The sequence below is a fragment of the Petaurus breviceps genome, unplaced genomic scaffold, assembly GCF_028583685.1.
Source record: "Petaurus breviceps papuanus isolate PSGF00001 unplaced genomic scaffold, PetGlider_PUasm1.0 90692, whole genome shotgun sequence".
Classification (NCBI taxonomy): domain Eukaryota; kingdom Metazoa; phylum Chordata; class Mammalia; order Diprotodontia; family Petauridae; genus Petaurus; species Petaurus breviceps.
In genome coordinates this window covers 8,375,751-8,389,021 of record NW_027187313.1, presented here as the reverse complement: position 1 = coordinate 8,389,021, position 13,271 = coordinate 8,375,751, and the positions used below count along the sequence as shown (strand labels likewise).

The 13,271-nt window shown below is 40.0% G+C and overlaps 1 protein-coding gene across 1 annotated transcript in view; it reads right to left on the bottom strand.

Moving 5' to 3' along the window:
• Positions 1 to 3,433, bottom strand: part of LOC138144249 (uncharacterized protein C15orf39 homolog) — a 5,649-nt gene extending 2,216 nt beyond the window's left edge. The window contains 3 exon segments of the mRNA XM_069065610.1: positions 7 to 486; positions 489 to 2,070; positions 3,404 to 3,433. Coding sequence (XP_068921711.1) covers positions 7 to 486; positions 489 to 2,070; positions 3,404 to 3,433 — 2,092 coding nt within the window.
• Positions 3,434 to 13,271: the final 9,838 nt, after the last annotated feature.

Genomic DNA, 13,271 nt, shown 5'->3' with positions numbered 1-13,271 from the left:
CCAAGCTGAAGACGTTGTTGATGATGGGCATGGGTGGGGAGCAGGGAGGCACAGTGCCCTCTGTCTGCCTGAGGCCTTGAGGATGCTCCCTGGGGGAAGGTGGGGGATTTCGGGTACTGGTGCCAGGTGGAGTCCGTGGGGCAGGGCTGTCTGAAATGACAATGGGCGTAGCAGGAGACTCCTCCAAGCCAGACCTGGGTCTGGGTTCTTCCTTCCCAAAGCTATACAATGACTTCTTGTCCTCAGCATCTTGCCTGGGCTTCTCGGCCTTCCCAGGGCGGGAGACAGGACAAGAGGCCTCCCTTTGGGAGCCGGCACTCAGGCTCAGCCCCCCACTTCCAGTGGGCTGGCATACAAGCTGGAATGCGCTGTGTTGATTAGCTCCCAGCTTGCCCTGGGGAGCATCCTGGGCAGGTGACATCCCTCCAGCCCCCAGGGCTGGACTATAAAGGGACAGGCTGTCCCTAGAAGTGAAGGCATAACCCAGTGAGAGATGAAGTCTAGCTGGCACTTGGGGGCAGGTGACAGCTCAGGTTCATGGGAGGTAGCTGTCCCAGCCTTCAGGCCAGGTGAGTTCACCTGAATGGGGCCTGTGGGGTAGGCACAGCCTTCCAGCTTGGAGGGGGGGACACAGGGCCCATGGGCTGTGTGCTGCTGGGGGTAGGTCCCAGGTAGCCCATTTCCCCTTTAGTTGAAACCTTTGTAGGGGCTGGGAGATTGCAGGGGAAGCACAGAGTTGTTAGGTTTCTCTGGGGGCAGATATCCTGGTGGGTATAGCAAGGGCTGCTCACGCAGTGCTACTGGGTAGTGGGAGGGTGCCCGCTCCTGGTAGGTGGATACTGGGGGTTGTGACAGCTTTGTCCAGGAGCCTGAGAGTCCCTCAGCTGCTTTCTTGTGCCTTCCATATGGTGGGGGGTATTTGGAGACCAGGAAAAGGGCACTCTGGATGGCACGGTACTTGTCCAAGGCTACCTGGTAGGAAGAAAGGTTGGCCACTGACTCCTTGCCTAGTGCCCCGGTTTGCGGCAAAGGGAGGAAGGCAGCCTCTAGGTGTTGACTCTTGCTGGGTGCTGAGGCCATTGAGCAATGGGGGTTGCCCTGAGGCAATAAAGGCGCAGCAGCTGTCCAGTCCATGTCTAGTGGTCGCTTGGTCCCACTCTCAGCCCCTGAGGTCCCCAGGGCCAAACAGGATGGTGGTCCATAGCCTGGATCCACATAACACATGGGGTTCCGATACATAGGCTTGGGTGCAGCCAGCAGGGCACAAGCCGGTGGCCCTGGCCCCTTCATACCCAGGTATGGAGAACCCCGGGTAGCCTACAGTAGAGGGTCACAGTGGTCTAGATGTCCTGTCCACTTCTCTTGGGCCAGGAGCAGATTCCTCATTGCATGGTCCTGGCCCTTCTCCACAGGTTGAAGGCTCTCTGCTTCCCGTTGATACAACAGACAGTTCATAAGCATGCTGTCCGCCCTCCGGGACTGCCCAGCCATGACACCCCCATAGGACATATGAGGGTTCCATCCCGCCAAGCTGTCATGGCCCACATCAGGGTTCCCCACGGGGTAGGTGAAATACGTCCCCTTATAGCCCAGGTGGCCCTCACTGCCCGGGTCGGGCAGGGATCCTGACTTGCAGATCCCAGTGGGTGGCCTGTGCCCAGCATTTGCCTCGAGGATTGCCAACTTGTTGTATATCACTGGGTTCAGAGGCCCAGGGGGCCGTTTCCCTGTCATCACTGCGTAGGGCCTAAGCCTGCTGAGGACCAGCTGCTTTGTTGCTTTTTGGCTCGTCCGCTGCTGCTCCCTCCTGTTGGAGTGCGTGCCCGCTGGGGCATCTTCCAGGAGCCGCGGGCAGGGGGGCGTGGTCTGGGCTGGAGGCGGGGGAGGATTCCGGGGAGGCGGGGGCTTCCTGGCGGCGGGGAGCCGGAGCACCCCGAGGGGTGGCCGCAGCCGCGAGCAGACCTCAGCGGCGAGCCTGGTCGCTGGAGCTGCCTCCCAGACTACCGTTCCCCGTGGCGGCTGGGCGCAGTCTGCAGTCCCCTGGCGGGCAGAGGGGCTAGCATCCAAATTCTTAAAGTAAAAGTTAAAAGGAGTTAAAGGAAGAAATACACAATGAAATTATATTAGTGGGGGAACCTCAGCTTTCCCCTCTCAGAACTTGATAAAGCTTACTAAAAAAATAAATAAGAGAGAAGTTAAGGAGATTAATAGAATTTTGGAAAAAGTTAGATATGATAGACCTCAGGAAAAATAATTGAATGGTTTTTTGTGCTCTAATACAATGTTAATTTATGTGAAGGTTACATGTGCCACTGAGAAAAGGGTATCCTTCTTTCTATTCCCATTCAGTTTTCTCCTGAGGGGGAAAAAGTCATGCATACCCTTTGACCCAACAATCCACTGCTAGTTCTATATCCCAAAGAGATCAATGAAAAAGGGGAAGGACCTTTATGTACAAAAATATGTGTAGCAGCTATTTTTGTGGTGACAAAGAATTGGAAATTGAGGGGATGCCCATTAATCAGGGAATAGCTAAACAAATTGTGGTATGTGATTGTGATGGAATACTATTGTGCTGTAAGAAATGATGAGGAAGATGTTTTCAGAAAATCTTGGGAAGACTTACATGAACTGATGCAGTGAAGTGAACAGCACCAGGAGATTATACACAGGAACAATATTGTATGATGATCAACTGTAAATAACTTAACTATTCTCAACAATACAATGACACAAGGTGATTCTGAAGGACTTATGATGAAAAATTCTATCTACCTCCAGAGAAAGAACTTATGGAGTCTGAATCCAATTTAAGAACAAATTTTTTTTACTTCATTTTTCTTTGGGTTTGGTGTTTTGGTGGGATTTTTTGGTCTGCATTTTCTTTTGCAACATGGCTAATATGGAAAAATATTTTACGGGATACACATATAATTTATATCAAATTGCTTGCTTTCTCAAGGAGGGGGGATAAGGAGTGAGGAAATGGAATTTGGAATTCAAAATTTTTTTAAATGGATGTTAAAAACTTATATTGCATGTAACTGAGAAAAAATAATTTTAAAAATCCAGTCTTAGATATTTACTAGTTGTGTGGCTGCAGGAAAGTTACTTAACCATTTTCTGGCTGAGTTTTCTCATCTGAAAAGTGGGGATAATAATTGTACCTACTGCTCAGGGTTGTTGTGAGGATAAAAGTGCTCTGTAAACCTTCAAGTATTGTGTAAATGTCTAGAGATGTTAGTTATTATCATTATTGTTGTTATTTCCTTATTTTGCTCTCTTGGCTTCATCTTTCTCTCTTTCTTTAGTTTTGTCTCTCCCAGACCAAGTGATACTGAAGGAAGGTTCAGCTACAGAAACTATGGATTGGCTTTGGAGAAGATACCCTGAATACACTGACCTCTGAATCTGGGATGACGCTCTGGTGCATAGCTTTATATAAGTCAGATGGATTTGTGTGATAACACCCAGGATGTTTCTACTATGAAAAGAAACACAAACATACTTTCACCACATAGGTGAATAGCTGAGGGTGTAAGGAGAGACTTGTAAATGCAATCTGGTTATTGCATGTTGCTTTCAGCTTAAAAATGAAAACAGTCTTGCTTAGACCTGTCCCTGTTGCTCATATGGTCCTGCATTCTATGATGTAGCATCTACTCGTTCGGCAGGTTTGCCCTATCACCCCCAGGAGAAATTAAAGCAGGGAAGTGAAGAGTCATAGCTCACGTCACACAGGATGGGAGTGACAAACCCAAGACTGGAAACCATAAACACCTCCTTTGGTTTTCACTGCCCAGCACCAAGTTGAGCCACGCCTCATGCATTCTTAGTTCACCTCCTCCAAGAAGCTTCTGTTTATGTCCTCTATCTTCTGAAAACTCTGTCACATTTTCAGTGTAGTGGAAGGATCAGGGAGTTAGAAGAGCTGGATTGAACTCCCAGTTCTGTTTACTAGTCATGAGATGCTGGACCAGTCTTTACCTCTTACCTTAGTTTCTTAACCTATAAAATGATTAACAATAATATGTTAAAAAAATTTTACTTCTGCGGCGGCCAGGTAGCACAGCGAGTAAGAGCACTGGCCCCAGTGTTGGGATGACCTGGGGATCGAATCCGGGATCAGACACTTAGCATCCACCCAGAAATAACTGGTCATGTAACCTTGAGCAAGTTACTTAACCCCAATTTCTTAGAGGTAGCCAGGTGGCTCAGCGAGTAAGAGCACCAGCCCCAGTATTGGGATGACCTGAGGATTGAATCTGGGCTCAGATACTTAGCACCTCACCCAGAAATAACTGGCCTTGTAACCTTGAGCAAGTTACTTAACCCCAATTGCTTTTTTAAAAAATTTACTTCTTAAATGCAATTTTTTTTCTTTTCATTTTTGTTTTTGGAGGGGGGAAGGCAGGGCAATTGGGGTTAAGTGACTTGCCCAAGGTCACATAGCTAGTAAGTGTCAAGTGTCTGAGGCCAGATTTGAACTCAGGTCCTCCTGATTCCAGGGCTGGTTCTCTATTCACTGCACCACCTAACTGTCCCATTAAATGCAATTTTGAAAGTGTAAAATGTAACAATATTTACATGTCCATAGCAAAAGTTGCTTTGAAGAAAGTATCCTTTAAATTTCAAAGTGTTATAGAACTGTGAGCATTATGAGGGATGAGCATTTATCTGTGCCCCATGGAATTGTTTTTTGCCCCTTCTTTTTTGCTAGAACTGTGTCTAGGACATAGTAAATTCTAAATAAATGCTTCTTGACTGACAGACATGGCTGAGCCCTTAATTATATGCTCTCTTGAACTGTTGGCAAAACAGAGATACAGGATTGACCAATTCTCCAAGACACTTCTTTGTACTTGACTCCCTACTTGGAACAACATCATTTTCATCATGGAAATGATGTGATCCTGATACCTGTGGCTGAGAAGTTTCTTGATAGCTACAGAAAATAAAGGATCCAGGAAACTGATGGAAGGGCTATGGGAAGACAGACACATTAATATACGATTTGTGGAGATGTGAAGAGAGATGTCCAATCACTCTGAAAAACAATTTAGAAATAGGCAAGAAAGACATGAAATATCTGATACCCTTTGACACAGGAATCTCATGCTGGTTGTATGCCCCAAGGGCAGCCAAGGACAGAGAAAGTGGTCCCTTAAATAACAAATATTCATTATAATGCTCTTTGTGGTAGCAAGGCACTAAGAACAAATTAATGTCTAACAAGGCAGAATGGAAAGAGAGCTAAAGTTTGATTTTGAGCAAGTCACTTCACCTGCCTGGGTTTCCAGTGTCTTCATCTGTAAAGGGAGGACTTAGATGAAATGACCTTTAAGATGCCTTCCAGCCATTTATTCCCCTTTCCATTGTACAAGGTCAGGTCACAGTCAAAAATAAATCTCTGAAGAATAAAGAGATGCCTAGAGGGCATCCCACTCATCAAGAATTTATCCAATATAACCAAATTCCAAGTACTACTTAGATAGTCTTTTGGAGTTTGCTGATACTAAATTTGGCCTGTGTGATGCCATTTGGATGGCTATTCTCCTGATAGTTCAGTCCAAGATCCCTTCCAGCTATGATTCTATGACCCATTAAACCTGGATTTAAGACCATCCTAAGCCCATATTTTCAGCTCTTTGGATGAAAATCTTCCAAATGTAATTTCTCCCATCATACAATGGACAGTCAGGTGACATGATGGATAGAGTGCTAGACCTGAAGTCAGGAAGACCTGAGTTCATACTCTGCCTCAGACACTTACTAACCATGTGACCCTCGACAAGTCATTTAACCTCTAAGCCTTAGTTTCCTCATCTCTAAAATGGGGATAATTATAGCACCAATCTCCTAGGTTGTTGTGAGGATAAAATAATGTTTATAAAGCACTATGTAAGTGCTAGATACTGCTATTATTGCTGAGGAGACAAATTTTCTTCCTGTTGCATCATCAGGAGACAGCTAAACTTAAATATAATTAATGAAACCAATCTGTCACAATGTCGCTAAAATGAAGTGTAATGGAATAATGGGAGTGCCAGCACAGGGTGTGATTTTCGTGGAATTTAGAGAATCAACCAAGAGGCCATGTGACCTTGTGAGAGTCAGGAAAATTGGGTTCTAATCCCAGTCCTTCCTCTAAACAGCTCTGTGACCTTGGGCCTTTTCCTGCTCCTGGCTCTAGTTATCTCATAATAAATTAATGATTCATTTTCTAGATTTGGTGAGTCAGTTTCAAAGAATTTTAATGACTTGACTGAAGCTACATAGGAAAGAGGGACAAACAAGCACAATCTACAAAGATGACTTCATTTGATCTTCACAAATGTGTAGTACAGTAGGGATTCAATCCCAGGTTCACTGATACCAAAGCCAAGGTTCTTACTACTGTCTCCAAAGGATGTCATTAAAAAAGGGGGTGGGAGAGGGGAATCCAATGGGCAGTGCAACAACCCTGGAATCAGGAGGACCTGAGTTCAAATCTGACCTCGGACACAACAGTTCAAGTCACTTAACCCCAATTGCCTCACCTCCACCCAAATAAAAATCATAAAAAAATAACTAAGAGAACCTTAAAGACCTCCATAGATGTAAGCTATTATCATTATTATCAGCAGTGTTCTCATTCTCATTATTGCTTTATAAGAACAATAATAATAATTAGATTGAGGCCAAATTTCGGAGGAGCTCAAATGTTAAACTAAGTAGTTTGGACTTTAACCTGTAAACAAGGAGGTACAATTGAAGGTTTCTGCAAAGGAATTCAGATACTAAAAGTAGAAAGGTTTTTTTTTCAACCAAATGTTATTTCATCAATGTAGAAAATTTCCTGTTAGGACCTTCTATTACAGGGTAGTAATACAGCAGCTAGTTTGTGGCTCAGTGTGAAAGAGCATTGAACTTTGAGGGAGATCTCAGTACAAATCCTGCCTCTGGAACAGGGTGGCCACATCATCTTTAGTAAGCCATTTACTCTCTCAGCATTAATTTCTTCATCTGCAAAATGGAGATAATGATATCACTATCTATATTAGGGTTGTGTTGAGGATGAACCTAGAGTAATGTACAATTCTTTGCTATCTTTAAAATCCTATAAAATGCTAGCTGTTGTTATCATCACAATCTTAGGAAATTGCCTTGGGCATTGAAAAGTGAAGTTCCTCACACAAGGCAACAAGGTCAGTATGTATTACAAGTGGGACTTGAACTTAGATGTAACTCTTTTAAGTACTGTACCATTTTTTTTTGTCATGTCATGTCTGACTCTTTGTGACTTTGTGACCCTTTGTTGTTTTCTGGGCAGAGATACGACCATTTCCTTCTCCAGCTCATTTTACAGTTGAGAAAATTGAGGCAAACAGTGTTAGTTAAGTTGGCCAAACTTACACAGCTAGTAAGTGTCTGAGACCAGATTTGAACTCATAAAGAACACCTAGCTGCCTTCACTGTACCATACTGTCTCTCTTATAATCCAGACATGAAGTGATAAAAGGACCTAAGGTAGTAGCAGTATTAACAATTAGAAGAGGATAAATATTTTTTGAAAGAAGTTGCAATGAAGATTCAGTTGCTTTTACAGACTAATTGGATATAGGTGGTTGAAGAGACTGAGTCTTGGTGACAAGGAAAAATTTATGGTATCATTCAAAGAAGTAGAAAAGTTATGAGAGGAAGCTGACTTATGAAAGAAGATTCTCAATTGGGTGTTAGAAATGTTAAATTTGAGGTATCTGATTAGATATATAATTAGGAATGTCCATGAACCAATAAGAAACGTAGAACTAGAATTCAGAAGACCATCATCCTTCCAATAACTCTGGTTCACAAACTTCTTCCTCATATCACCTATCATATCATTCTTGTTGATGTCACTTCCCCAGTTTTTTGTGACTATCCCTTCTGTCCACCCACATGACCACGATTCTTGTTCAAGCCATCATCTCTTACCTGAACTGTTGCTCCAACCTCCTAATGACATTCCTGACTTTCTATCTCTTCCCTATCCAACTGATCCTCCACAAAACTGGACTGTTGATCTTGATGTGCAAATCTTACAAAGACACCCTCCAGGTCAGTAGCTCCCAATGCTTCTAGAATGCAAATGACTCACCTTATCATTCAAATCCCATCATCATTTGACTCTAGCCTACTTTTCCAGGGTTATTTCATATTATTCTTCCTCACTCTATCTTCCAACCAATATGGCCTTACTTGCTATTACTTAGTTTCCTACCTCCATGCACTTGAAGAGGCTGTGCCCCATAATCAGAAACACTCACTCTCTTCTCATCTTCACCTCTTGGAATAATTAGCTTCCATCAAGTTTCAGTTCATTTGCTGTCTCCTGTGGATCTTAGGGCTGTCTTCCTCCCCAAATAATTTTGGATAAAGAAGTAGAGATAGAGAGGGGAATAAGCATTTATAAATCACCTACTATGTACCAGACATTTTGCTAAGCAATTTACAAATATATCATTTGATCTTCACAACAACCCTGGGAGGTAGGTGCTATTATTATCCCCATTTTACAGTCAGGAAACTGAGGCAAATAGACATTAAGTAACTTTCATAGGATCACACAGCTAGTAAGTATTTGAGGTTAAATTTGAACTCAGGCTGGTCTTCCTTACTCCAGGTCCAGCACTCCATCCACTGTACCACCAGCTATCTCCCTATATGTACGTATATGTGTATGCATATGCATATATACTCATACACACATGGATATGTACACACATATACATGTGCACACTGGGGTATGCTGGTAATTATTTAACAATTGCTTCTCTGAAAATGCAAAAAAAAACCTTTAAATTTAATATGCATTATCAACATTTTCTCCATCACTTTCTTAAGTCTAGATAATCAATAAAATAATACATCAAGCTCTGATTTTGAAGTGTTTGCCAATTTCTAATGTGTAAGTGCTCACAATGAAAATTTAACAGTCAACTCTTAGAAACCAGTACAAGCTGGCTCCATCACATCCCTATGTGCATGCATGCATATACATGTATCTGTATCAGTATATGCAGAGAAATATGCATATATATGTGTGTGTACATACAAATATCCATACACACAAGCAAATATACACATAAACATGTTTTATGTATGTATATGTACATACATATATATATATATATAAGTATCTGCATAATTCAACTCACAGTAAAATACGAAGTCTTCAGAAACTAGATAATGTGTCAGGGGGATTTGCATACAGTAAATGTGTGCTATCCCACCTATCAGATTACCTAACATGACAAAACAGGAAAATGATGATTTTTGGAGAAGATATGGGAAAATTGGAACACTAAACACTGCTGTTGGAGTTGTGAAGTGATCCAACCATTCTAGAGAGTAATTTGGAAGCATGCCCAAAGGGCTATAAAATTGTGCATATCCTTTGACCCAACAATACCACTTCTAGGTCTGTATCCTTAAGAGATCACAAAAAGGGGGAAAGGACCCACATGTACACAAATATTTATAGGAGCTCTTTTTGTGGTGGCAAAGAATTGGAAACTGATGGGATACCCATCAGTTGGGGAATGACTGAACAAGTTGTGGTATATGAATGTAATGGAATGAATGTATTGTTCCATAAGAAACAATGAGCAGGTAGACTTCAGAAAAACCTGGAAAGACTTATGAACTAATGCTGAGTGAAGTGAACAGGACCAGGAGAATGCTATACGTAGCAGGAACATTGTGTGATGAACAACTTTGAAAGACTTAATTTTTCTCAGCAATACAAGGATCTATAATAATTCCAAAAGACTTGTGATGGGAAATGTTGTACACATCCAGAGAAGGAACCATGGAGTCTGAATGTAGATCAAAGCATACTATTTTTCTCTCTCTTTCTTTGTTGTTCCTTCTTTCTCGTGGTTTTCCCCTTTGGTTTTAATTCTTCTTTACAACATGACTAATGTGGAAATATGTTTAATATGATTGTACATGTGTAGGCTATATCAAATTGCATGCTGCCTCAGGGAGGGGGAAGTGAAGGGAGGTGGAGAAAATTTAGAACTCAAAATCTTATAGAAGTGAATGTTGAAAAATAAAAACAAATAAATAAATAAAACTTTTAAAAAGATATTAGGAAAAATAAATAAATGTGTACTGACCAATAGTCTGATTGACAGTAAAAGGCCCATACCTTCATTATTACTTTTCTCATAGAGCTTTTTGTTGGCAAAATAAAATTGAGTCATTAATCCCCACACAAAGTTTATAAGTATTATTTTCTCCTTTTATAGATGAAAACATTGCAGACCTGAAAGCTCATATGGCTTCCCTCAGTGCCTCATACTACAGATATGTAACACTAAGCTTAGAAATTTCAGCTTTTCAATGTTCCTATAAAAAAATTAAAATATTGACAAATTTACAAGGCTATAAGGCTTTATACCAACAAGAAGACAATTTGATATTCAGGAAACTACATAATAAACTGTATTAATGACAAAAATTATCAAAGCCACATGATTATATCAGTAAATGAAGGAAAAGCTTTTGATAAAATATAACATCCATTTTCTTACAAAATATTAGAAAGCATAAGGATAAGTAAATTTTCTTTTATGTGGTAAAATCAAGAAACACAATTATATGCCATTGAGTCAAACTCCTTTCTGCTAAGATCATAAATGTCCATGATTACCACCATTATTTAACATGGTGCTAGACATAGCAAGCATAGGAAAAACATTGAGAGAATAAGTAAAGGAAAGGAGGAAATGAAATAATTATTTTTGGAAAATGATGTAATTTTATACATAGATAATCCTAGACAGTCAACTACTGATTAGTTGAAATCATTAATAACCATAACAAAGAAGCAAGATATGTGATAAATCCACACAAGTAATCAGTTTTTTAAATATTACTGACAAAACTCAGCAGGTAGAAATAGAAATTCTATTTAAAAAAACTATAAAATAAGAAACATTACATCTTTCAAGATATGCAGGAATTATAAGAATACAATTATAAAACACTTTTTAGAAAAATGACTGACCAAATTAATGAAGGGATACTAATTGTTTTTGCTTGGGTCATACTAATATTTTAAAAAATGATAATGCTAGTTAAATTAATTACTTACTCAGTGTCATGCCAATCAAACTACCGGAGGATTACCTTAGAGATCTAAACAAAAAAATAACAAAATTCATCTAGAGAAATTAAAGTTCATGGTTCTCAAGGAAAATCATATGGGGGGGAGGGGAATAGTGAGGAAAAGGTCTTAGCAATGGAGTTATCAAACTAAACTATAAAGTTCTAACCATCAAAACTGTTTAATATTGATTAAAAAGCATAAAAGCTGATTGTGGAATGAGTTAGGGATACGTCAGATAGGAAAAAGATGAACAGTAGTATGATGTGCATGAAATCCCAAAATAGAAACTACTGAAGTAAAGACTTATTATTTGATGAATACTGCTAGAAAGAAATTCAGACCAGTTTGGAAAAAATTCGTTTTAGGTCAAGATCTCACACCATATAACACAATAAGCTCCAAATGGATAAATGACCTAAACACAAAAGGTCATATCATAAACATTCAATACACTATGGCCTAGGGCAAATCCAGTTAGGAGCTAGCTTTCATATGTCTCTCAAGCTAAAAAAATTTTTTTTTCATGTTTTTAAATAAAGTTTTTTTTTAAGTGTAAAAACTCTTCAGCTTACACATCTGTATGAAATCAGGCAGCTGCGGAATTTGACCCTCAGGCCAATGGTTTTCCAATGAGTTCCTGAATTAGACAATCAAAGAAGAAAATAGTTTTCACTATAGAGAAAGAGTTCATGACCATGAAAGAAAAAGAGACCAGAGGAGAAGACAGTTTTGATCAAGCAAAATTTAAGAAACTTTTGTATGAACAAAATCATTGAACTTAAAATCAGAAGAGAAGCAAATAACTGAGGGAAAAAAACCTTTACGACAAGTTTCTATGGATATCTCATATACAAGATATATGACGGACTGATTCAAATTTGTAAGAATAAGAGTCATTCTCTAATAGATAAATGGTTAGAAGATGTAGGAAGAAGCATGTCACAAAGGAAGCAATCCCAGTGATTCATAGCCACATGAACTCCAGATCAGCATTAGACGTGCAAATTAAAACAATTTTAAGATACCATCTTACTTCCCTCAGACTGGCAATGATAAAAAAGAAAAATTACAAGTGTTAGAAGGGCTTCAGTTTGGCTCAGTAAGCCAAACATACAGGCAGACTATTGGCAAAACTGTAAACTGGTACAACCATTCTGTAAATCAATTAGGAACTATGGCCAAAATCTTATGAAGCTGTGTATACCCTCTGACCCACCAAAATCATTAGTTAGTCAGTATCCCAAAGAGATCAAAGCAAGAAGAAAAGAACAAATTTGTACAAAAGTATTTTTAGCAGCTCTTTCCACTTTGGCAAAAAATGGGAAGCTAAGATGGGTACTCAGAAATTGGGGAAAGGCTAAATAAAGCATTGCATGTAAATGTAATGGAGTATTATCGTGCCATAAGAAATGATGAAAGAAATGGTTTCAGATTAATCCCAAAAGACATATAAATTGAGTGAAGTGAGTAGAACAAGTAAAACAATTTATATGCTAAGAGCAACATTGTGGAAAAAAAAATAACTTAGACTGAAATCTGATCAATGTAATCTCCTAACATAATTCCAGTGGATTAGCAATGAGGCACGATTACTTAGTAATTAATAAGAATAAATACATATATCCACATTATGTGCCAAGCACTGTGTTAAGCCCTTTACAATTATTACCTCATTTGATCCTCACAACAACCCTGAAAGGTAGGTGCTATTATTATCTCCATTTTACAGTAGAGGAAACTGAGGCAAGTAGTGGTTAAAGTATCTAAGGCTAGCTTTGAACTCAGGTCTTTTTGGTGCTCTATCCACTGTGCTACCTAACTGCCTAGGGAAGGGTGAGTCATGAACCCAGAGTACAGTATAAAACTTTGCTTTAGTCTATTTGTTACAAGAATTGTGGGTTTTTTTCTTTTTTTATTTGGAGGTTTGGAGGAAGGAAAGCTAGCAACAGGCAGGGTTGCATAGATGGATAGATAGACAGACAGACAGATGGACAGATGGATGGATAGATGATAGATAGACAGACAGACAGACGGACAGACAGAGACAGACAGACAGATAGATGGATAGATGGATGGACAGATACATAGATAGATAGATAGATAGATAGATAGATAGATAGATAGATAGATAGAT